The sequence below is a fragment of the Hippocampus zosterae genome, chromosome 8, assembly GCF_025434085.1.
Source record: "Hippocampus zosterae strain Florida chromosome 8, ASM2543408v3, whole genome shotgun sequence".
NCBI lineage: Eukaryota > Metazoa > Chordata > Actinopteri > Syngnathiformes > Syngnathidae > Hippocampus > Hippocampus zosterae.
Window position 1 is genome coordinate 9,292,530 of NC_067458.1, and position 24,929 is coordinate 9,317,458.

General features: G+C 43.2%; 2 protein-coding genes across 3 annotated transcripts in view; both read left to right on the top strand.

Annotated features, from left to right (window-relative positions):
- The window catches only part of rabgap1l (RAB GTPase activating protein 1-like), a 118,026-nt gene that overhangs the window by 37,364 nt on the left and 55,733 nt on the right, over window positions 1-24,929 (top strand). The gene's annotated exons all lie outside the window — the stretch shown is intronic.
- On the top strand, window positions 8,253-14,266 carry gpr52 (G protein-coupled receptor 52). The gene has a single exon (XM_052073945.1). The coding sequence runs from the start codon at window positions 10,098-10,100 to the stop codon at window positions 11,217-11,219; it is 1,122 nt and encodes a 373-aa protein (XP_051929905.1). The 5' UTR covers window positions 8,253-10,097; the 3' UTR covers window positions 11,220-14,266.

The window sequence follows — 24,929 nt, forward strand, 5'->3', positions numbered from 1 at the left end:
CAATGCGAACCAAACTCTGACATCGGTGGTATAGTGACCGAACAGCCCGTATCAGGGGGTTCGGTACTCCATACCCACGAAGCACCCCCCACAGAACTCCCCGAGGGACATGGTCAAACGCCTTCTCCAAGTCCACAAAACACATGTAGACTGGTTGGGCGAATTCCCACATACCCTCGAGAACCCTGCTAAGGGTGTAGAGCTGGTCCACTGTTCCACGGCCGGGACGAAAACCACACTGCTCCTCCTCAATCTGAGGCTCGACTTCCTGACGGACCCTCCTCTCCAGCACCCCTGAATAGACCTTAGCGGAGGGTGTGATCCCTCTGTAGTTGGAACACACCCTCCGGTCCCCCTTTTTAAAAAGAGGGACTACCACCCCGGTCTGCCAATCCAGAGGCACTCTCCCCGTTGACCATGCGATGTTGCAGAGGCGTGTCAACCAGGACAGCCCCAGAACATCCAGAACCTTGAGGAACTCTGGGCGCATCTCATCCACCCCTGGGGCCTTGCCACCGAGGAGCTTTTTAACCACATCGGTGACTTCAACCACAGAGATAGGAGAGCCCACCTCAGAGTCCCCAGGGTCTGCTTCCTCCAAGGAAGGCATGTTGGTGGAGTTGAGGAGGTCTTCGAAGTACTCTGCCCACCGGTTCACAACGTCCCGAGTCGAAGTCAGCAGCGCCCCATCCCCACTGTACACAGTGTTCGTGGTGCACTGCTTCCCCCTCCTGAGATGTCGGATGGTGGACCAGAATTTCCTCGAAGCCGTCCGGAAGTCGGCTTCCATGGCCTCACCGAACTCTTCCCATGCTCGGGTTTTTGCCTCGGCGACCACCGAAGCTGCGTTCCGCTTGGCCAGTCGATACCCGTCAGCTGCCTCTGGGGTCCCACAGGCCATAAAGGCTCGATAGGACTCCTTCTTCAGCTTGACGGCATCCCTTACTGCTGGTGTCCACCAGCGAGTACGAGGGTTGCCGCCACGACAGGCACCAACCACCTTACGGCCACAACTCAGATTGGCTGCCTTAACAATAGAGGCACGGAACATTGTCCACTCGGACTCAATGTCCCCGGTCTCCCCCGGAACATGGGAAAAGCTCTGTCGCAGGTGGGAGTTGAAACTCCTTCTGACAGGGGATTCCTCCAGACGCTCCCAACAAACCCTCACAATACGTTTGGGTCTGCCAGGACGGACCGGCATCTTCCTCTATCCTATCCCCTATCTCCTTATCTGAAATCAACGGTCTCAAACTTGGGACTTAAACTGGACAGTGTTTTCAAACTCGATCGGCAAATTGGTGCCGTTGTTAAATCCAGCTTCTTTCACCTTAGACAGCTGGCCAAAATAAAAGCTTTCCTCTCACATGAACACTTTGAGACAGTAATTCATGCCTTTGTCACATCCCGGCTTGATTACTGCAACGCCCTGTGCCAGTCCTCCATCAAGCGCCTTCAGCTGGTACAGAATGCCGCTGCTCGCCTCTTGACTGGTACTCGTAAGAGGGAGCATATAACTCCTACTTTGGCATCCCTTCACTGGCTCCCCATTCATTTTAGAATTATTTTTAAGATCCTCCTCTTTGTTTTCAAATCTCTGAATAATCTCGCGCCACCTTACCTCTCTGAGCTCATACGCCCCTACACCCCTGCCCGGCGCCTCAGGTCTGTGGACCAGTCTTTGCTAGACGTACCAAGAACTAAACTGAGGCTCAGAGGGGATCGAGCCTTTTCTGTTGCTGGTCCATCTCTCTGGAATGACCTCCCACTGAACATTCGGCAAGCCTCCTCGCTGCCCATCTTTAAAGCCCTCCTCAAAACTCACTTGTATTCTTTGGCGTTTGACTCAGCATGACTTAGATTTGCTCTTGATATTACTGCTTGGTGCTTTCTACCGCCTTATTACTTATTACTTATTACTGATTCGTCTTACTGTTTATTGTATATGTTAAATCGCTCCATGTACAGCACTTTGTATGCAGCGATGGCTGTTTGAAAGTGCTCTATAAATACTGTTGACTTGACTTGACTTGACTTCCCCCACCATCGGAGCCTACTCACCACCAGGTGGTGATCAGTTGACAGCTCCGCCCCTCTCTTCACCCGAGTGTCCAGAACATGCGGCCGCAAATCCGATGACACGACCACAAGGTCGATCATCGAACTACGGCCTAGGGTGTCCTGGTGCCAAGTGCACATGTGGACACCCTTATGTTTGAACAAGGTGTTCGTTATGGACAGTCCGTGACGAGCACAGAAGTCCAATAACAAAACACCACTCGAGTTCTGATCGGGGGGGCCGTTCCTCCCAATCACGCCCCTCCAGGTCTCACTGTCATTGCCCACGTGAGCATTGAAGTCCCCCAGTAGAACAAGGGAGTCCCCAGCAGGAGTACTGTCCAGCACACCCTCCAAGGACTCCAAAAAGGGTGGGTATGCTGAGCTGCTGTTTGGTGCATATGCACAAACAACAGTCAGGACCCGTCCACCCACCCGAAGGCGGAGGGAGGCAACCCTCTCATCTACCGGTGTGAACCCCAATGTACAGGCACTGAGCCCGGGGGCAATGAGTATGCCCACACCTGCTCTGCGCCTCTCACCGTGAGCAACTCCAGAGTGAAAGAGAGTCCAACCCCTCTCGAGAGGACTGGTACCAGAACCTAGGCTGTGTGTGGAGGCAAGTCCGACTATATCCAGTCGGAACTTCTCTGCCTCACACACCAGTTCGGGCTCCTTCCCTGCCAGAGAGGTGACATTCCATGTCCCAAGAGCTAGCTTCTGCAGCCGAGGATCGGACCGCCAGGGTCCCCGCCTTTGGCTGCCGCCCAGCTCGCATTGCACCCGACCCCTTTGACCCCTCCCACGGGTGGTGAGCCCATGGGAAGGGGGACCCACGTTGCCTCTTCGGGCTGAGCCCGGCCGGGCCCCATGGGTGTAGGCCCGGCCACCAGGCGCTCGCCAACGAGCCCCACCTCCAGGCCTGGCTCCAGAGGGGGGCCCCGGTGACCCGCGTCCGGGCAAGGGAAACCGAGTACCATCGATTTTATTTTTCATAAGGGGCTTTGTGAGCCGTGCTTTGTCTGGTCCCTCACCTAGGACCTGTTTGCCAGGGGCATAAAGCCCCAGACAACTTAGCTCCTAGGATCATTGGGACACACAAACCCCTCCACCACGGTAAGGTGACGGCTCACGGAGAGGATGTCGCTATCACTGTCAGACAAACACAGAGAAGCTCCACCCGCTCTATTTATATGGACGCAGAACACTATAACCTTCCACACAAAATAGTTCCAAACAAGTAACAATCGTGTCAGTGACATACTTTGTATACCTGTATGATACAGAGAGAGAGAAGAACAGATAACTTTGGTCTTGTCAGTGGAGCAATCGGGCAACTTTTTAAAAGTAAACTTTCCATTCATAAACTCTTTAAGTATCCGTTTTCGGTGTCTCGTGCTGCCGTGGCTGTCAAAACAGACATGGGCGTGGACTTCTGCAGCGCGCTTGTTGTTTTGTTCTGGTGTATTTATAGAGCAACGTAACATCCGCTTGTGACGTGTGCCGCGTTAATCTCGGGAGAAAAAATTTTATCCCGTTAAAATTCATTTAAATTAATGCCAATAAAATTCTCTTTCGTGTACCGCTTTAGTCGACTGGATAAGGCTTGGAGCCTTTGGCAGTTTTGAGTGCTTCAGGTATGGTCATCTGGATGTACCTCTCGGGTATCCGCCTTTTCATCACACCTCTCTGGGCCTCCGTCAATTGACTCACATCTTTCCGGGCCGCCTTGATCTTAGCCTCCAACCGTCTTTTCCACGGTGGGTAACGTATCTCATGGCTTCCATGGTTGCTCTTATAGCCCAGAGTCTCCAGGATCACTGATGCTGAAGCGTATATCAGCTCATTGGTTTCTGTGATCGTTATGGTAGGGATCGCCCTCAGTGCTGCATTCACACTTTCTATGAGACTTTCAGATGGTACTTCACATGCCGTTGTAATCGGTTTCTAGGTTGCCCAGCTTTCATTCTCGCCATGATCTTAGCTTTCAGGTCAGTTGCTTCCTCGCTCAGCATTTCATTCATTGGGGCTGGCCACCCAATCTCATCATCTGCATTCATTGCGGCTTGCCTCCCAATCTCTTGTATGACCTCCTCCTCTGATCTGGCAGCCTGGGGCCCTTCACCATGGAACCTGCGTTGTACCTCATCAATCTCAAGTTGTGACAGCAGTTGCCATTTGTGGATGTTGGAACACTGAGCTACTAGTTGTAGCGTGGTCAACCGTGACTGTGGGTTTCGAAGTAACCATTTAGCCCACATTCTCTGCATGTTGTAACCCCTCTGACTAGGGTTGCTTGAGTAGTAGCATTCCAACAGAGCCATGTTATCGCATCTCGCCCATCTCCGCTTTGTTCCAGTAGCCCATTTTTCATCAAGGTGCTCTGGTTCCCCAGCACCTGACGCAGACCTTGTTTGGCCGGGCGACGTCTGAGCCGGCATGTCATTCGTTTTATTGTCTCTCATCATTGTATGAGGTAGGCATTAGCGTGAAGGATCTTGCCCAAGGACCCACACTGGATGGTGTTATGTGCTCATTTTTGCCCCAAGCGGGATTCGAACCCCCGTCTCCCATATGCCAAACCGATGCCTTACCAACTGAGCTATCCAGCCGCGCATATATATATATATATATATATATATATTTTGACGTGACAACTGACAAGGACTGAGGAAAGCAAACCCAATGAACTGACAAATACAGAGGGGAAAAAAAGGAGTGAAGTTAGTACAAGCAAACGGATGAGACACGGAACACCTGGACAAGACTTGAGTGGCTGAGGGAACAGATTGGAAGACACCATGGGCCAGGCTGGTGAGAACAAGTGGACACCCGCACCTAACGAGAGAGACATGAAAATATGTACACGGGAAGAACATGATAAAACTAAATCAGATCAAAACTAAATAAACAAAAACACAAATCATGACACACAAACTATTGAAACAATACACAGAGGGGAAAAAGTATATCCTTTATATTTTTTTGTGTGTCTTTTACTTTTTAGTCAGTTTAATGTTCTTTTTCTATAGGCGTTGGTCAATTTAAACATCACCTCAGAAGGCTGGCTACCTTCGCGAAAATAATCCCTGAAATGAAATGATGAGTAGATATTATCCAATCAGATTGTTTTTTTTTTTTAATGAAATGGGCCATTATTTTAGGAGGGTGTTGTTATGCTGTATAAATTAACCTAACTTGTACATCCTACAATGATGACAATAATTTAAGGAATAAGCCAAGTGTTTATAAATTACAATTCGGTCTCGGTGTGACGCGGGATTGAAGTGTGGGAACCATTCACCTTTGCTTCCAAGTGGCCCCACTGGCTCACTTTGGTAGAAGAATGAATAATTAAGAGTTGCCTTCTGGTCGTGTTTTTCATCATTGTCCACCTCCAAAGGTGAACAGCACTGTGCTCATCTCTCCATTGACTGGCTCCTTACAGAGTGCCAGCTGTTTCTTTTCTATCTGACTGACCAATAGATCCAAAAATATCTAAACTCATTTTAGAAAATGGTAACCCAGCTAATCACTGACAGACAAAAAAATACTTTTGATTAAATAGGAATGTAAAAAAACAATCTTCGGGTCATTTAAAACACAATTTCTACAATAGGGGTGTTCTCTCACCACCTCATTATTTGATTCAAGTGAATGATTCAGAGTGCTATGATTTGATTTATTATTGCATCTTGAATCAACGTATCTTGATGCAACTTTTTTTTCCTGATAAATGTTGCTTATTTTCTTGCCATGTGGCTATTTGGTACTTTTATAACTGCAATTACCCATGGTTATCATCAATTGAAGTAAAATATCATTTTCATTTTTGAACAAGACACACAGCTTCCAAAAAAAAATATATGCTTTTGTATCAGCAGTCGATACAATATTCTCCCAAAAGTCCTTGGAATCATTCATATGATTTTTGCAAAAGTGCGTATTATGTTCTCTTTGGTCACAGTACATTTCATCTTGGAATTCTTTCATGAACACCATTTTCGTCCTTTCGCTTCCTTATTGTTGAGTCATGAACACTGACCTCAACGGACATTTTTATAGATTGTCTTTTGCTACTTTTTGACCTCTTGTGCTATTGGGGTAATTTTTGTAGTGGGAAGATTCACTACTGTTCCGAGTTTTCTCCATTTGTGGATAATGGCGCTTGCCATCATTCACTGGAGTGAAGCTTTAGAAATGGCTTTGTAACCCTTTGCAGAATGATGGATGTCAATTGCTTTATTTCTCATCTCTTCTTGACTTTCGCTGGATCGTGGCATTTTGTTGCAGCTTTGAGATCCTTTGCCTGACTCATTTCTTGCCTGACTGGTTCTATTGAAGTGGTTTCTTAATTGAACAGGTCTGAAGGTAATCCGATTTGGGTGAAAATAATAGTAAGAATACATTTTATTTATAAGCTCCTTTCAAAACACTTAAGGACACTCAGCTTTCCAAAAAAATATGATTAGCCACAGTTAGTTCACGATTTAACGGGGGGTGGGGCAAGGGCTGATTGCTATGAATTTGTTTTTTTCCTTTAATGAATAAAATAACCAAAAATGGGCATTCCGGATGGTCCGTCAGTCTGTCATTAATAGATGTCTGTCTTGCTGAGAATTGGCGACTGACGGGAAACTAAAACAAAAGGCCGGACTAAGCACTGACGGAAGTAGGTTTTCGTACGTCAGTGTCATCATCACTAATCGAGACCTCACTGACGGATGTTTGTTTTGCTGAAAAACTCTCGGCCTGTCTCGTGTGGTTGTTTGTGAAGGTTTGTTTGAGAGGACTGCGTTGACTAAATGTGTGTGAGAGTGTGCGCTCATTTTTTCAAGAGAATCTTTGCGGGAACTGTAATGGTTGGCTGGGATTTTCTAAGGAGGCGGAACCCGATGATGTCCGATAGCCTCGCAGATGCTGGCTTATAAATGTTGCGTTCATAACAGTCCGGATGGTTGTGTTCCTCTTTGGAGGACGTCCACAATTTCCCGAAACAATTTGAAATGTGGAGTCTTCAGACCAAAGAAGACTTTTCCACTTTGTATCAGTCCGTTTTAGATGAACTCGGGCCCGGAAAACCTGACGGCATTTCTGGGTGTTGTTGATGAACAGCTTTTGCTTTGCATTGTAGAGTTTGAAGTTGCACTTAGGGATGTTGCGCCAAACTGTCTTCACTGACATTGGTTTTCTGAAGTGTTCCTGTCATGGCTGACATGCTGCTGCGCTATCTATATGACAACATAATCTTTTCTTGTCTCAGACAAAAATTCCAAATGAAATACTGGTTTTGTGGAGATTAGGGTCTAGCACAGCCATATGACTTCCGCGCTTTTTTCCCCCCGCCTAGATTACGTTAATTACTAATTAATTTCTTAAATAAATCTTCCAATGTGTTCATTGATTCCATCTGCAGCCAATGAATCTCAGAATCCATTATTTCTCTTACCCCTGGTCTACGCTTGATTCACCTGGAATGCTCCGGTCCAAAATAATGGCCATGCAGATATACAGCAGATGATTTAGATGTTACAATGCTACAATTTTTCATGAAGGAATGTTTGTTGACACAGATGTCTTACTACTTCAACTCACTGCTCTTGTTTCGGTGGCTGAGAACGTGAAATGTATTTGAATCAGACTGTCAGTAAAAGGATTCCATAAATGTTGACATGAAGATGGTTTGAATTGAAGATGAATGCAACTTGAACATGCAGTGGTGTGAAAACAGTTTATTATTTTGAGCTGCATCCCAAGACAAGTGACAGACTGTGTGTGGGATGAAAAAGGACGACAAAATTAAATTAAGTGGGAAACTGACAAGAAAAATGAAAAATAGAAAGCCTCTGGACTTGTAGTTCATATACAGCATGTGAGATATTTCTAATATTTAGAAGATCTACCACTGAGAAAAGCTATTGTGATGGGCAGAATAATGGCTTGGAGCCTCAGGTGAAGCATGGAGTGGAGTCGCCGAACAGTGAACAGGCTGAAAGAGCAAGGAATAGAATGTGTGTGTGTGTGTGCGTGTGTGCGTGTGTGCGTGCGTGTGTGTGGGTGTGGGTGTGTGTGTGTGTGTGTGTGTAAAGAGAGAGATTGAGTGTGCGAGCTAAAAACACTGTGTAGAGAGAGAGAGAGAAAGAGAGAGAGAGGGAGCGAGGGAGGAAGTGTAAGCCAGTCACAGCATCTCTCCTTACTGCACCAGGGCTGAGGGACTCTTCGTCCCATTGTTTCGCTTGCTGCAGAATTAGCACAGTTCCATCTGCGTAGTCATCATTTTTTTCAGTTGCTTTGTACATTCTGCATTTAGGACCATTGTTGTCTTTGTGCCTGATACAACGGATTTACATTTGAGGAAAATTGCTCATCCTGATCCCGAATTACAAGGAATATTTTGCAGAGGACAATACCGAAATCTGGGACTGAGACTTTTCTTTTCAATCTTTTTCCTTTTTTTTTTTTTTTAATGCTGCTAGAGCGGATTTCCCTTTTGTTGCGCAGCAATTTTTTTTTTTCTTTACAGCGACAGACATATCAAGAGAAAAGAGTTAAAGGCAAGGCTGGACAGAGCCCCACCAATCCTCCACAACAGAATGCTTTGCATTAAAAGGCAAAGGCAAGTTACAAAATCTGTTGTCACAAGAGGCACTGGGGGGGCGGAAATGGGCCAGTTCCCCCATTTGACGTGCTTCTGAATACCAACACAAGAATGCAAGAGAAGAGTTGAAAGAGATGAAAAAAGTGGTCGGTGGATTGTCCCTAGTCTCTCGCTGTGTGCCGCTGGATTGCTGAGGAGTCCAAGTGAGTGGAGCGCTGAGTTATTCAGCCGGCCCCTCGTAGCTCCTAGAGAGTCCTTTCACCTGCCTGCATGGGAGTCTGACATTTCAGTTCTTCAACAGACCCTACGACCTTTTTTATGCACCTGTTGTCCTCAAGAGCTTGAAGAGGAAATTTTGCACTCTTGGATTCATGCATCGAGGGAAATGTTTGCAGCACTACTCGTGTGAAAAGACATTGTACAGTACTTTGGACTTGCTCTTTCTTTTTGTTAATCCTTTTTTTAAAAAAATTGATTGCACATGGTTGCCTTGATACGCTCAACAGCCCGTTTGTGCTGAGAGAATTGTGACATTATCTCCTGCGGAGATCCCAATGTTTTTTTTAGCCTCTGTCTGTGTTTTGACTCTCACAATGGTTAGGCATACATGAGCTCCAGACAGTGACAAGAGGACCACCAAAATAAGGGAAGCTTGCTGTTGAATTACAAAACACAGCATCACCAGAATACAGTGCCACTTGTCCGTTTACTGAAGACGTGATCGACACACGATTGTTACTCTTCTAGCTCCTAGATTCCCTAGTAGAGAGGATTTCCTCTCTGAAAGAAATTCCTGTGTCAATTGCGAAGGCAACTCCAATCAGCAAATATGATCTAATCACTTTTGATGAAACGGGGAGCCAAATGAAACCAATATGTTGCTTACCTATTTAATTTCTTCCGGGAATCGATTCATAGCGGCAAACATTTTGTTTGACACATTAAGCTCTTCATTCATAAGGTTTCTTCCCTCGCAACCTCTTTCATCTGCATCTTTGTGAAAACAGTTTATGCCTTCGTCCTCTTGGTGTTAGCTCTTTTAAAATGGGCGATAAAGGCCCCATGCTGGCAAGCAAAGCAGCATGAATCTCACCTTTACGACAGATGCTCACTTCAGCTGTAATTCTACACTGCCCCCCACTCCCCCTCGCTACTCTTAAATGCAACCTCGCTTTTTCATGAACCATGCTGTGCCGGTGGAAAAGCAGGACCTCGTCCTATCCCTCCAAAAGCCCCAAGGATTTTGCTCCTGTCGGTGTTCCCTTGATTGAGACTCATCAATGTGATAGTCAGGTAAAAGAGAGCAAGGGTAGCGTATTAAGCTCGATTAAGTGAAGGTGGCTACAGGGACGTGGAACAGTGGGAGAGGAGTAGGCAATTTGCAGTTTCATGCTATTGCCTTGTGGAAGTTGTACCATAAACTCGGGTCCAACTCGGAACAATGAATCTGTCTGACATGCCGACTGACCCGATGCTCACACCAAATAGCAGCAGCAGTGGAGAGGTATTTTCCGGCAGTGCTTCGAACCACTCGTGTCCTTTAGGCTGGGGCTTAAAAGAAGGTTTGGAGGCTTGCATCCTGGAGACCGCTGTTGTCGTCCTCCTGACAGTGCTCATCATTGTCGGCAACTTGACGGTGATCTTCGTATTCCACTGCGCGCCACTGCTCCATCACTACAACACCAGCTACTTTATCCAGACCATGGCCTACGCAGACCTTCTGGTTGGTCTCAGCTGCCTGGTGCCCACTCTGTCTCTGCTCCACTACCCTACAAGCGTCCAGGAGCCGATCACCTGTCAGGTCTTCAGCTACGTCATCTCCGTTCTCAAAAGTGTTTCAATGGCTTGTTTGGCCTGTATCAGTGTGGACCGCTATCTGGCTATCACGAAACCGCTGTCATACAACCAGCTGGTGACACCGTGCCGTCTGCGGGTCTGCATCACCCTCATATGGGTTTACTCCAGCCTGGTCTTCTTGCCCTCTTTCTTTGGCTGGGGCAAGCCAGGCTATCACGGGGACATTTTTGAGTGGTGTGCACAGTCTTGGCCTACCTCAGCCCTCTTTACAGGTTTTGTGGTCTGCCTGCTGTATGCACCTGCTGCACTTGTGGTCTGCTTTACCTACTACCACATATTTCGCATTTGCCAGCAGCACAACAGGGAGATCAGTGAACGCCGGGCACGATTTCCAAGCCAAGAGATGGAAACTGTTGATGGGGACAGAGATGGACATCAAGGAGGACAGGGACCGGATCGGCGCTACGCGATGGTGCTCTTCCGTATCACAAGCGTGTTCTATATGCTCTGGCTACCCTACATCATATACTTTGTTTTGGAAAGCTCCCATGTCCTGGACAGCCCAGCCCTTTCCTTCATTACCACTTGGCTAGCAATTAGCAACAGTTTTTGCAACTGCGTCATCTACAGCTTGTCCAATAGCGTGTTTCGCTTGGGCATGCGCAGGCTCTCACAGACAATTTGCTCCTTCAGTCACTGTGCTGCTGATGACAGGGACTTTGGGAAACCTAAACCACGGAAAAGGGCAAACTCCTGCTCCATCTGAATGTGGGATTTTGTTCAATACAAGGACGCTCTGTGGACATTGACCACTACATACAGTGCATCTTTATGAAATAGAAATAGTAAAAACAAAACAGAAAAATTGAAGTTCTTACTTTTGGGCCATGATCCCATTTAAAATTTGCAAGTGTGATTTATTTGCATAAATGAATCATTTTTTTTAAGCAGAGTCACATTGAGAATGCTTTCACTCTAGACCGCACAACACAGCTGTTTGACATTGAGCCTGTCCATCTCACTGTTATGTTTCTCTGCAAATGTCAAGGTGTCATATATTTGGAATTACACCAAAATGACATTTTGAGGAAATCGGGCGAGCAAAATATATTTCCAAAACGTCAACCCCCAAACTTGTTTGGATGTTGTCGATGGCCTTTGATTTGTTGACAGCCATAATGCTTTCTTTAGGTTTTAGAAAGTGAGCAAGCCTTGCCAGCTAACTGGAATGTGAAACTGTCGACTTAGTATGGGCAATAAAGCAGTTGGTGATTTTGAAACAGCAGTGTTGACCTGTACAGTCAGGTGCAGCTGAAATTTGTAATTTTCAAATTTTGTGGAGGGAAAAAAAAAATCACATTTCATCATGTTTTTGTTGATATACAGTATGTGGCTATTACAAAATTATTTTACACAGCAAATTAAATGCTGAAATGTACACTGATCTTATGCAGAGCTGCTTTCAACTCTTACATGACAGCTGCCACAGCACTGAATTCACATTCTTACCAATTACATATAATTTTCAGATCGACAAATACGAAAACAAATTTTTATTTGGCGGCACTACCTGCAGGATATTTTGTAGCATGGAAACGCATCTGAATATGCAATAGATATTCTGAAATACCTTTACAATACGCAATCCCAACAAGGTGATTAGATAAGCACCTCAATCCTGATATATATGGTATACACACATCTATATATCTATATCTACACATCTATATATGTTGAGATATAGATGTATAGATATAGATATATAGTTATGATTCTCACAAGTGCATTCTACAACAAAGTGTTCAATATATTCTTATCTTTAGGTCCGTGACTGAAGATGGACATTCAACTAAAAATTCAATTGATGGGGCAAATGACTGTCGAGTTTTGTAATATTTTTAATAGCTTGAGATGTTTTCCCTTGAAAAAAACATATTCCTAAGCAATATTTCTCTTGGCACTAAAACATTGAAATCCATCCGTTGAAAGCACTCTTGAGCGATCACTTGTGACCTCATTGCAGAAACACTGAAATGTCTGTCGGAAAAAAACAAAATAGTGAATGCATACTGCGGACGGAATGGTAACTGATTCTGAGAGCCCAACTGAAACATCGTTTTCGAAAGCACAAATAAGCTGTCGTAAAATAGACTCTAGCCACATGATCATTGTTGAGAAATATGACAACATTGTCAACATTTGAGCACAGTGACAATTCCTCCCATCGTGCAGATGCTCTACATGTGCGCCATTTTGGCTTTCAGACAAATACATATTGTATGCTATCTCAATATTGTCTACGTTGAAATGGTCCCGCGCCAAAATTGACTCTTCTGCCCATCTTTTAGTTCTGGTTGCTGAAATTTATTTTTTCCCCTATTTTAACTTTTATGTAAGTTCAGCGTATAATTTCCAATCCGTAGCTTCAATTTTTTTTTAACACTACATTTCAGATCTCTGTCATGCACGTATTGCGAAAATCCTCTCTACTCAAGTAGATTTTGGTGCGACTCACACTTCATTAAGTCCCTAAAGTAAGATTTGTGTAGCCCAGTCATGGAACACAATTCACTCCAAATTATGAATACTTTGTTGACTACAATCAAACAACATCAACCTCCTTTTGTTTAGCACGGCATCATAATTTTTTTTGGTAAAACATGTTACTCTTAATGTTGCTTTGCTCAATTTCACCCAAAACTTTTGTATTTGACGAGACCGAAATGGTATCCCAATTTTTGAAAATGTTTATTCTTCGAACATTTATTTCCAAGGCCATGACGATACTGTTAACTTCAGACTGATGGATTTATACAAAATATACAAAATCTGTTTTTACTGATTAGTTCGATATTAATAGCATAGCATAGTTCGCAAAATCTGAAATCATCTGAAAATATGTGGCTTGCTAGCTCCAGACTCTAAATTTACGCGGGCTAAGCAATAGTGCAAACCCTACTTAGTCAAGGAGTTTCAAGTTTCTGTCGTTCCTTTATCTCGGTTGGTCTTGTGCCTTCAAGTGGGAACGTGTTCAACTGTCTGATGTCAGAATCGTATCTTTCAAATGATAACCTTTGTCTAGATTTTGTGGCATTGGCAACATGGCATTGATAAGAAATGTCAGTTGATAAACACAGAATAGTTGCGTTCAATGCTGTCTGCTCTGTTCATTCGATACGTTGTGCTCTTTCTCCGGTGGTAGTGCTATGCCATAGATATCCAATGTATGGGGCCTGAATTTTTGCATACTGTTATGGGAACAACACAGCAACTATAGTGCTAAACCTTTATGACTTAGTTGTTACCAAACATGGTCAAATTTGAAATGTGATTGTCCGAGTGGATTTACAGTATTTGGTCAGAAGTTTCACAAATAATTCTTGTTTTGTTGTGAGTTTTAGAGGGTGACGTGAATTTATTTTGAATGTGTTTTAGGCTGATAGTTTGAAATATTCAGGGGCCATTGAATTCATGGGTTCAAAAAAAATAAAGATTCAAGGCTCAATGGAAATCAATACAGTTTCAAGCGCAGTAAAATTTGGGATTTGATGATGTTCAATATTTATTTCATGAGAATACTGTGTATAAACCTTTACATGTAAATTACTGTACTAAGTGTGGGTATTTCAAACTTGTACAGCACAAAAAAAAGAAAAGCTGTACCTATGGTGTTAAATGAGTAGGCTTCTAATGTTTTGACTGTAGGAAGCAGTGTGATGTTAGCACAGTATCTATTTTTTTATTTTGGAAAATTTGCCAAAGGCCTTGGTTTTGCTGTTGCTGCCAACCAAATAAAGGTGACGATAACAGTAACTTCACATGTGATTTTTATCTGCTGAGCTCATAAAAAAATCAATACTGCAGTGTAGGGCTGCACAATATATCACAAAAATGGCATTGCGATAATTGCCTGTGTAATATGCACATCACAAAGACGTGCAATACGTGCATATGAAATTGTGTTTTTTTTAAAAAACAGATTTTAAAGCACCGTGTTAACAAGTAAGTTAGTCATCTTTTTGTGACTATATATATACTTTTGGGGTATATAGGTGTCGTGCCACGTCAAACCAAACAGATAAGCTGAGAGGCACATTTGACATTGATCAGCTTTAGCTAACAGTGTTACAAATGTTATATTTTTACTATCTTTTATTAAGACACTTGAGAATGGGTTTTAAATTGTGAAAAAAAATTAGACCGTGCATTCAACTCAACTCAACTGTATTTATAGAGCACTTTCAAACAACCATCGCTGCATACAAAGTGCTGTACACGGAGCAACTAACATATATCAATCAATAAAGCAATTTAAAAAAACAGCAAAAAAGATGGTAGTAGGCACCAAATAGTAAAACTAATCTGAGTCATGCTGAGTCAAATGGCAACGATTACAAGGGAGTTTTGAGGCAGGTTTTAAAGATGGGTAGCGAGGGGACTTGCCGAATGATCAGTGGGAGGTCATTCCAGAGAGAGGCACCAGAGGAAGAGAGGCTCGATCCCTTCTGAGCCTCTGTTTAGTTTTGGTACTTCTAATTATGTCTGCGGAACTAAACCCAAGATGTAAAAGCTTTCAGTTATATTTTAAATGTGCATATCTTTTTCCTAGCTGCTGTTTGTAGAAATCTACAAAGAATTTTAGGTCTTTTCACTCTTGCCAGAGTGTGACTTTGCAGAAAGTGCAAATTTGTTGCTGCATTTTGCCCAGAGCCCAAAGGCTCCAGTTTGGAAAAAAACAAAGCATAACAAAACAATTGATGCAAGGTAGAGGGTTTTATTTTTAATTTTTTTGTAATAATTTAAATTGATGCCTCAAGATCAGTAGTTCTTAACCTGGGTTCGATCGAACCCAGGGTTTCGGTGAGACGGTCTCAGGGGTTCGACAGAGCCTCTGCCGTGGAGGGTAAGACACACGCGACGCAACATGTTAATTAGTTATGACACGCCCGCTTGGCCATCATTGGCTGCAGATGATAGCATTACATTGCTTGTCCAATCACTGCTGCAGGAAATGTAGTTCGCTTAGTAGTCAATGTGTGATTGTCGTGATAGTACATCCTACAATTAAAAAAAAGAATACTTATCTCCTACAATTAAAAAAAAAGGATACTTATCTCTTGAAATCGTATTGACTTTTTTTGGTTTTTAATAAATTGCATTTTTTTAATGTCTTGAATTTGTAAAAAATATATATATATCTTATATATATATTGCGCATCGTCCCGCACGCGGTCTGTCCTTCCGTCTGTCCCTTTTCAAAACGTACCTACTTCACCGCGCCGCTGCGCGCCGCCACTGCGCCGCTCAGGCAGTGGCTCACTACGATCGCGCGGGCATCTTAGCGAAAAAATGTTGTCTACCCACAAGCATTGCAATAAAATTGTTAGTTATTTAGTAGAGCTAAACATCTCTTTATTCTCGCGATAAGCAATGAAGATGAACAAAAAGTTGAACCAAGCAACAACACTTTTGTGGGCCGAAGGCCCACCTTACCAGCCTTACGCAGGAACTAGCTGATGAGCCGCCCGGAGGGCGGCGAACCACCACCTTACCAGCCTTCCGCAGGAACTAGCTGATGAGCCGCCCGGAGGGCGGCGAACCAGCTAGTATATATATATATATATCACTCATGAAGGGTTTGGTGAATGTGCATATTAACTGGTTGGGTTCGGTACCTCTAAAAATGTTAAGAGCCACTGCTCTAGATCAAGGGTCCCCAACCGCCAGTCCGCGGACCGGTATCGGTCCACAGGGCATTTGGTATCGGGCCGCACAGAACGAACTTTTCTTAATTCAATTTATTTCGGAATACGAAATATGTTTTATTTTGAAAAATTACCGGATTCTCCGTTACATCCGCTTGACACACGTGCATGCTTCTCCGTCATGCAACCGATTACGCTAAAAACAAAACGCCTGACAACTGGATTAAAGTTATGGCTAAATACTCTGAGATCGCCACAATAGCACTGTTGCTATTTCCGACATCCTACATGTGTGAGGTGGGAGGTTTCTGCAGCAACGGCGACTAAAACAAAATTACGAAGTAGACTGGACATAAACAACACACTTGAAGTGTCATTGTCTCCGTTTACCCCGAGATGGCACCATCTGGTTGCAGAAAATCAAGCTCGGGGCTGTGGTGAGTCGTCATTTTCATGCACTTTGAATTTGCGTCGTAACGTATTTTGAAGGCATTAAACATTACCATAGCGATCAGAGTGTTGCGGCAGATTAGACGCTCCTTGTGTTTATTATTATATTTCGAAAACACCAGAGATTTCATGCAGCTCATACCATATTATTTTGTTGTATTATTTCCGCCACACCTTAAATGCCGGTCCCTAAAAATATTGTAATATCTGTTTCTTGTATTTGTGTAACATCATAGAGAGGGGAGGAGCCAGGTTGGGGGAATATTGGCTCCGGTAGTTAGTCTGAGTGAGGAGCGCATGGGCGTGAGTTGTGGCTCACAGCAACTCCTTTGAATGCGTGTGATTATTACTTATTTTGTTTATTAAAAATGATGAATATTATCAGCGACTGCGAGCATCCTCTCCGCTACTGAAGGGCATTACAACATTGTTTGACATAAACCGGTCCGTGGGGCAAAAAAGTTTGGGGACCCCTGCTCTCGATGCTGTCTTGGGCGGTTGCCCATATCGCTCGTATGGAAAACATCTACTGAGTAGAATATTGCACTGATGAGCTGTCCATGTCAGTCTCGTAAATATCCCATCTCTTATTCTTGAGGCAACAATTATGCCACACGCACGGTTCGGCAGACTGAGGGGAGAGACACAGTTTTGCAACACTTCCCACACAGTCCAGAGTTCATAGATTTGTTGCTAAGCTATTTTCCACACTTTAATTCTGCTTAAAAATAACATTTGACCTATTTAGTCCAAAAATTTCAATTTTAGAACTGCAACTACCGATTTTTCTCCAAAATAATCAATTCATTTGTTGATTTTTTTTAATTAATTGATTAATCAGATTAATCCCTCGACCAGTCAAACCTTATTCAAATCGACAACGCAGAAAATGCACAAACTAATTATCCATCCATCCATTTTCCGAATCACTTTATCCTCACTAGGGTCGCGAGGGTGCTGGAGACTATCCCAGCTGTCTTCGGGCAGTAGGTGGGGGACACCCTGAACCGGTTGTCAGCCAAGCGCAGGGCACACAGAGACGAACAACCATCCGCGCTCACACCCACACTTATGGGCAATTTAGAGTGTTCAATCAGCCTGACATGCATGTTCTTAGAATGTGGGAGGAAACCGCAGTACCCGGAGAAAACCCATGCAAACAGGGAGAACATGCAAACTCCACACAGGGAGTCCGGAGCTGGAATTGAACCCGGTACCTCTGCACTGTGAGGTCGCAGGCCGCCCCCTATAAACAAATTATGATTCAATTATTATTTAGTCTTTAACATTTGGGGGAAATGTGGATCATGGTTTCTCCAAGTAAAAGCAACTGTTTGCAGATGTCCTGTAAGGATTAAACACAAAGATAATCACTGCTTACATTTACGAAGAGCCTTGTGTTCCAATTAAAATGAAACCAAATTTCATTTGGGGTCAAAGAGGTTGTATATCCCTGTTGCCAATTCATCATGAATTTTATTATGTATAATCAGTCATAGGAGGAGCGAGAGTGTAAAAATAATAACGAGCGCTTCAAGTAACAGTTGAGTTTTCAACTGTAGTTTCTCGAGCTGAGCATGCCTGCAACCTTGAACAAGAAGAAGAAATCTGACATGACGTCTTATGATGATGCTCTGCGACTCATAAAAGTGAACTCCAACAACATGAGCGATGGCCCTCGGTTGTGATTTCCATCGTATCCCTTCACTCGGATGGCACGAGGTTTTTGAATCTTTAGTTTTATGTTGTGCAATATTATCCTCTAAAATTGATATTTATACGTACATTTTTCGGTTGGGTTTTTTTCGTATTACTATGGCTATATATTACTATTGACAGCTATGTAGGATGAACAAAATGTCCTGAAGCTTAACTGAGCAGCTGCATATCGAGCAGTAAAGAAACAAGTAAAAAATATTCGGCATTTGACTATTGCTGTCTTGTATTTGGAGCTCTCGAGTAGTTAAGTTTGAGCCACCGCTTTTATTCTTGAAAGTTGTTTTAATTAGTCTCTTTCTTCTCTGAAAGATGGTACATGATGCTCCTTCCAAGAAACATTTCCTCGCTTGTCCGAGCCAGCCAAGCCAACAGCAGCTTCCAAGCTGAGGCATGTTCAGTATTCATGACCTCCACTGTATAAGGAATTCCCTTTTATTTGCACAATTGGCAGCATGCACTTGCTTCCTGCCACTTTTCCGTCTCTTTCCGTTTTTGATGGGGCCGGACCACCTGACCTTTTTGAGGTGGGAAAATCATAATTTGACGGGAAGCCGCTTCTTTCGTTTCTCTGCTTGGCTGGCATGAGGTGAGTGCATTGCAGAGTTTTGATCTCATTTCAAACCTAGTCAGTGTTAGAGTAAAATGAAAAGCCAAGAAATGATTACAGGATCTTAACTATCATGGGCGGGTTGCAGTGACCATAATCGAGAAATGCAGCAAAGACCTGAAAACTGTGCTGGCCTATTCTATACTAACAAATAAAATGGAGTTGGACTAATAATATGTGATCTCAGGAAGCTCTTCATTTCGTTTTTTGGCTTTTACATACCTGTCAACTTTTCGGAGCGCCAACGTGTATAAACTACCAAAAAAATCCTTATAAAGAGCAAAAAATCCTTAGAACATACCAAAGCATTTTATATGTCAAAATAACGGCAGAAAACCCCCACAAAATTTTCAATGATATTTATTGTAGATCTCCATAATACAATGTCTGGTTAATGTCTCATCATCATTCTACTTAGTGGCATTACTGTGTTCAGAGTTGTATTCCTGCGTTACTTTTTTCACCAACTCCAAAACATTTGGAGTTGGTGAAAAAAAAAACCCCGGAAATTTTCAGAATCCCTATGATTTGTGCGATACGGCCATATACGTAAGATTCACCACAAAATCCGTATGAACTATGGCTAAACCGAATGAGTTGACAGGTATGCTTTTACACACTAATCACTATGATATATACTGCCAGCTTTTCGGTTCCTCTCTTGGGCCATTATAGTAGCATTAAAATTGAATTTAAAACATTCAAATGATGCCCACGGTTACAAATCGTGTGCTATACCTTGTACTGTACATTCCTGCAACCATCCTTTTGTTCTCTCCTTCTTTTAATGTTCCTCATGTGGTTAAAAAAAAAGGACTGACAACGTGAGTACCGATAGTTTGTAATTGAGACAATTATTTAAAGCAGCATTTCAAAATGGTCATTGCTGTCATTTACCGTTCCCAAAAATTCAACCCATCATTTTTATCAGACTTCTCAGATTTTGTCACACAGCTTTCATTTATCTCACCTTTCACTCTGCTCCTTGGCGACTTTAACTTCCACATCGACGATACCAACTGCAAACATGCCTCTGAATTTCTTGACCTTTTGGACTGCCTTAACGTCACTCAACATGTCAACTTCCCCACCCACACCCACGGTCACACTCTGGACTATTCCACCGGTCTCACCATCGAAAAACTCTAGCACCAACCTCAACATTTCCGATCACCTGGCTATCACTCTGGACCTCCACCTCCCTACCCCCATTCCCAACGTAAAGCGCACCATATCATTCAGAAACCTCAAATCCGTTTCCCCAACTGACTTCTCTACCTCCGTCCTCAACCACTTGTCCACACTACCTCCTCCTCCTGTCCCATGACCCCACTGTTCTCACCAACTACTACAACAGCGCTCTCTCCTCCTGTCTTAACCAACTCGCCCCCATCAAAACCAAATCTGTCTCCTTCACTCGCTCAGCCCCCTGGTACACCCCAGAACTCCGCAAACTTAAAACCCGAAAACACCAGTTAGAAAGACTCTATAAAAAATCTGGTTTAACTGTTCATCTCCTCGCCTACACTGATCACCTTCAGTTATACAAGACCGCACTCAACTCCAGCCGTTCCACCAACTACTCCAACCTAATCCACATCGACTCCAACAACCAAAAGGCTCTCTTCTCCACTCTCAACAAACTCCTCAAACCCAGCGACAATATTTCAACCTCTTTCACCGTTGACAAATGCAACTCATTCCTACTGGTAACTACTGGTTACTCTAAATGTTCTAAATACTCTAAAATGGTTCAATGATTTTGTTGTTTACGATGATACTCGTGCAGCGTGTTATACCGGAGACAAATTCCTTGTGTGTTCTACATACTTGGCCAATAAAGATGATTCTGATTCTGATTCTGATTCTTTCTATCCAAAATCGACATCCTCTACAGTTCACTCACCACCTCACCTGTCCCCACTCCCTTCCTACAAGCATCCATCACTCCAACTACTTCACCTCTCTCTGAATTCACACCTGTCTCCATAGCCGAACTCACCAATATAATTTCAACAATGAACTCCTCCACCTGCAGACTGGATCCCATCCCATCTTCCCTCGTCAAGCACTGCTTTCCCACCATCTCCCACCTCGTCATGAACATTGTCAACTCCTCCGTCAACTTTGCCTATGTCCCCTCCTCACTCAAACTGGCTGCCGTAACCCCCATTATCAAAAAACCCGGACTAAACCCTGACATCATGAGCAACTTTCGACCCATCTCCAACCTCCCCTTTCTGTCCAAAGTCATAGAACGTGCTGTCACATCTCAAATTAAAACCTACCTAAACAACAACCAGCTTTTTGAACAATTTCAATCTGGATTCCGCACACAACACAGCACTGAAACAGCCCTCCTTAAAATCACCAATGACCTCCTCCTCACCTCTGACTCCGGCCTACTCTCCATCCTCATCCTTCTTGACCTTACAGCTGCCTTTGACACCATCAACCATTCCATCCTACTCTCTCGCCTACAATCCTTAAACATCACCAACAAAGTCCTTACCTGGCTACACTCATATCTCACAGACAGGAAACAATTCATACACATAAACAACTGCTCTTCCTACACTGCCCCACTGTCCCAAGGTGTCCCACAGGGGTCTGTGCTTGGTCCTCTTCTCTTCATTCTCTATCTTTTACCCCTCGGCCAAATCATACGTCATCATGGTCTCCAGTTCCACTGCTACGCTGATGATCTCCAATTGTACATATCCACCAAATCATTTACCCCAACAACCCACTCCATCCTGTCTAACTGTCTCTCAGATGTCAAATCCTGGTTGCAAACAAACTTTCTCACTCTTAACTGTACTAAATCTCACCTGCTGATAATCGGTCCTCGGTCCCTCACCCAAACAACCACCAACTTTACCCTCACTATAGATAACTTCACCATGTCCCCCTCCTCTCACTGTCGCAACCTCGAGGTCCTTTTTGATAATAACCTCTCTTTCGATCAACACATCAACCAAACCACCAAAACTGCTTTCTTCCACCTCAAAAACATTGCTCGTCTCCGCCCATCACTTTCTTTCAACGCTGCTCAAACCCTCATCCACGCCTTCATCACCTCCCGCCTTGACTACTGCAATAGCATTCTCTATGGTACAACCTCCAAACTCCTCAATAAACTACAGTACATCCAGAATGCCATCGCCCGCCTACTCACCCACACCAGCACTCGTGATCACATCACCCCCGTCCTTAAAAACCTCCACTGGCTCCCTGTTCCCCAGCGTATTCAATTTAAACTGCTCCTACTCACCTATAAAGCCCTTCACAATCAGGCTCCCTCCTATCTTTCCGACCTTCTTTACCAATACACTCCTTGCCGCAATCTCCGCTCCTCAAACACAAACCTCCTCGCCATCCCCGTGACCAAGCTCAAAACTTGGGGGGACCGAGCCTTCTCTGTAGCCACCCCCACCCTCTGGAATGCTCTACCACAACACATCCGCAACTGTACTGACCTCCAATCCTTCAAATCATCCCTAAAAACTCACCTGTTCCGCTATGCATTTAATACCTTTTAATGTCTTTTCCCAATTTTTCTTTTGTTCATCCAAATGTGGTTTTGTAAATTATGTATGCTTGTTTTAAATGCACGTTTTTATCCTGTGTTTTTATGCTCTTGTAAAGTGTCTTTGAGTGAGATGAAAAGCGCTTTCAAATAAAATGTATTATTATTATTATTAAAATGCTTCTTTATCACGGTTGAGCTTGCAAAGAGGAGAGCAGTGTTTCTGAGTTCACCCATTTCAGATCACCTACTTTGGTGATTTGTAATATTGAACCAGCCAAGGACACCTCTCAAGGATGGGCCTGTTTTCAGTGTTTGTAATTAGTTTTGCAACACGTTCAAATGCTTGGAATTGTTAACGGTGTGACAAATAACTCGTTTGAATCAGAAAATCACTTTTGATCTAAAAGACATTTTGTACTGGATGTATTTCACCCCCAGTAGTGATGTGTATGGCTCCATTTACGAGTGCAAAGTACTGCTGGTAAAGCAGACTGAGGCAGGTGCGAGATGCAAATTGGTCCTCCCAGAAATGATGCGTCTTCAGTGGAGCGAATGTTCCATGAAAGTCATTTATTGCTCCGTTTATTTCTATGTTGCTTATATTACTGTTTGGTCCATGTGCCATTTGTTTTCTGTGAGATGGAACCTCACGATCTTCCAGCCCCCTCCCCTACCCCTGTGCTACTCATTAGCAATATTTCAGGATTCAACGCATTTTCACAAGACAGCAGCACTTGGCCAACTTAATTATCATACCAGTTATAAAATACAGCTTGCAGCATATTCATAATACCATATGGAGACATGCCTGAGGCTTATGGAAAATTAATGTAGCTGCTTTGCACTTGGTGGTGGCGGTTTTCTGTACATGGAATTTGGTGTAGTCGAGTCTGGGGTCACTAGCATGGCACACACCCTCAAAGAACACATGAGTAGCCCATAGGCCTGTTCTAAAGTTAGCACACTGGTGAGAGGACAAAGTGATTTTCTAGGAACATGCCTGAAGTGATCATTTTAAAATGCACATTTGATTTATAGGGGGAAAAAGTGCAAGTGCAAATTAATATTTATCAGGTTCCTGATTATCACTGAGAGATCATGATCAGTGCCTTCACCAAAATTAATATAATTGAGATTCATAAATTAAATGGCTGTAAATGTTCTCATTGTACCTGTTTGCGTCCATTATCTTGTTTCCACGAATGCAAGAACAAAAGTTTGGTCATTTTTCAAGTATACTGTATACAGGTGTAACCTTACATTTTTTGACCGATATGATGCGTATCGATATGGCCTAACAATTTGACACATAACAATATTTGGTAAAATAAGTCAAAAAGTCAAGTCAATGCGATATTTCATTATGATATTTGGATCCATACAAATTACAGCTAACTCTAATACTAACTTACCTTAATGATCAACTAGTTATTTTTATTAATTAAGACATCAATGTAAACAAACCCTTTTGTTAAAATACGTCATATAACCAAATAATATTCAATAGTCTCTTGTGGGAAAAAAAATAATTTGCTTCTCTAATTGTTCTACATTAAAAACGTTTTGAAAGAAGGCCTCGTTTTCTAACCATGCACATGCAACAATACGAGCACAAAACACACATTCTTCCTGCATACATAAGTAATTCTTTGAGCGGGAGGAGATTAATGATCGAGTTTTTCAATAAATAAGGCAACGGCGCGATTGATGTAGCTGTATCGTGGGGCAGACATATCGATACATTCATTAAATAGAAGTATCGTTGCACTCCTAATCGTGTAAAAATATATATTGTCATTTCCAAATTTACACCAATGCAAATTTGATTGAAAAGAGATTAGCAACAACAACAACCAAAAAAGATTGCATTTCACTGGTGTACAGCCCTATGGGCTACTCATGTGGTCCTTGGGGTCTACCTGGTGCACGTGGGCATGTTCTCAGTGACCCCTGCTGTAAATAGGATCCATCCGTTTTCTTCCACTTATCCACATCAGGTCATTGGGTCAGCAGTTTTAGCAGAGCTGACCGATTTGAGGAAAAAATGTCATCGTAATTTTTCTGACAGAATTTTGATTGATTTTGATTTGATGAACACATTTTTTTCATTGCAAATCAAGTTTCAGGGCAATATTCACCCTGTACTATGTATGGGAAACTCGCATCTTGTAGTTCATAGTTTGAATTTGGACAATTCCGGTGCCAATTATGGTTCCTTCGATTCGATTTTGATTCTTCCCAAAGATGAAAAGAAGGAGCTTCTGTTGAATCATCAATCATCATTAGCGCACATATAGTAAGTATTTTGCTGTGAGTGTGAAAATGCACTTTATCATGTTTTGTCCCATGTCTGATGCACCTGACACCTGGCCTTGCACAGTACTCGTTTTCAAAAAGTGATGGGAAGAAAAATGTCTAATATCTGTGTTTAGTTGAAGTGAGTTTTTGAAACACGGCATTCTT

Excerpts from the sequence above, each read along its gene's own strand:
- gpr52 (XM_052073945.1), top strand. The coding sequence starts at position 10,098 with ATGAATCTGTCTGACATGCCGACTGACCCGATGCTCACACCAAATAGC.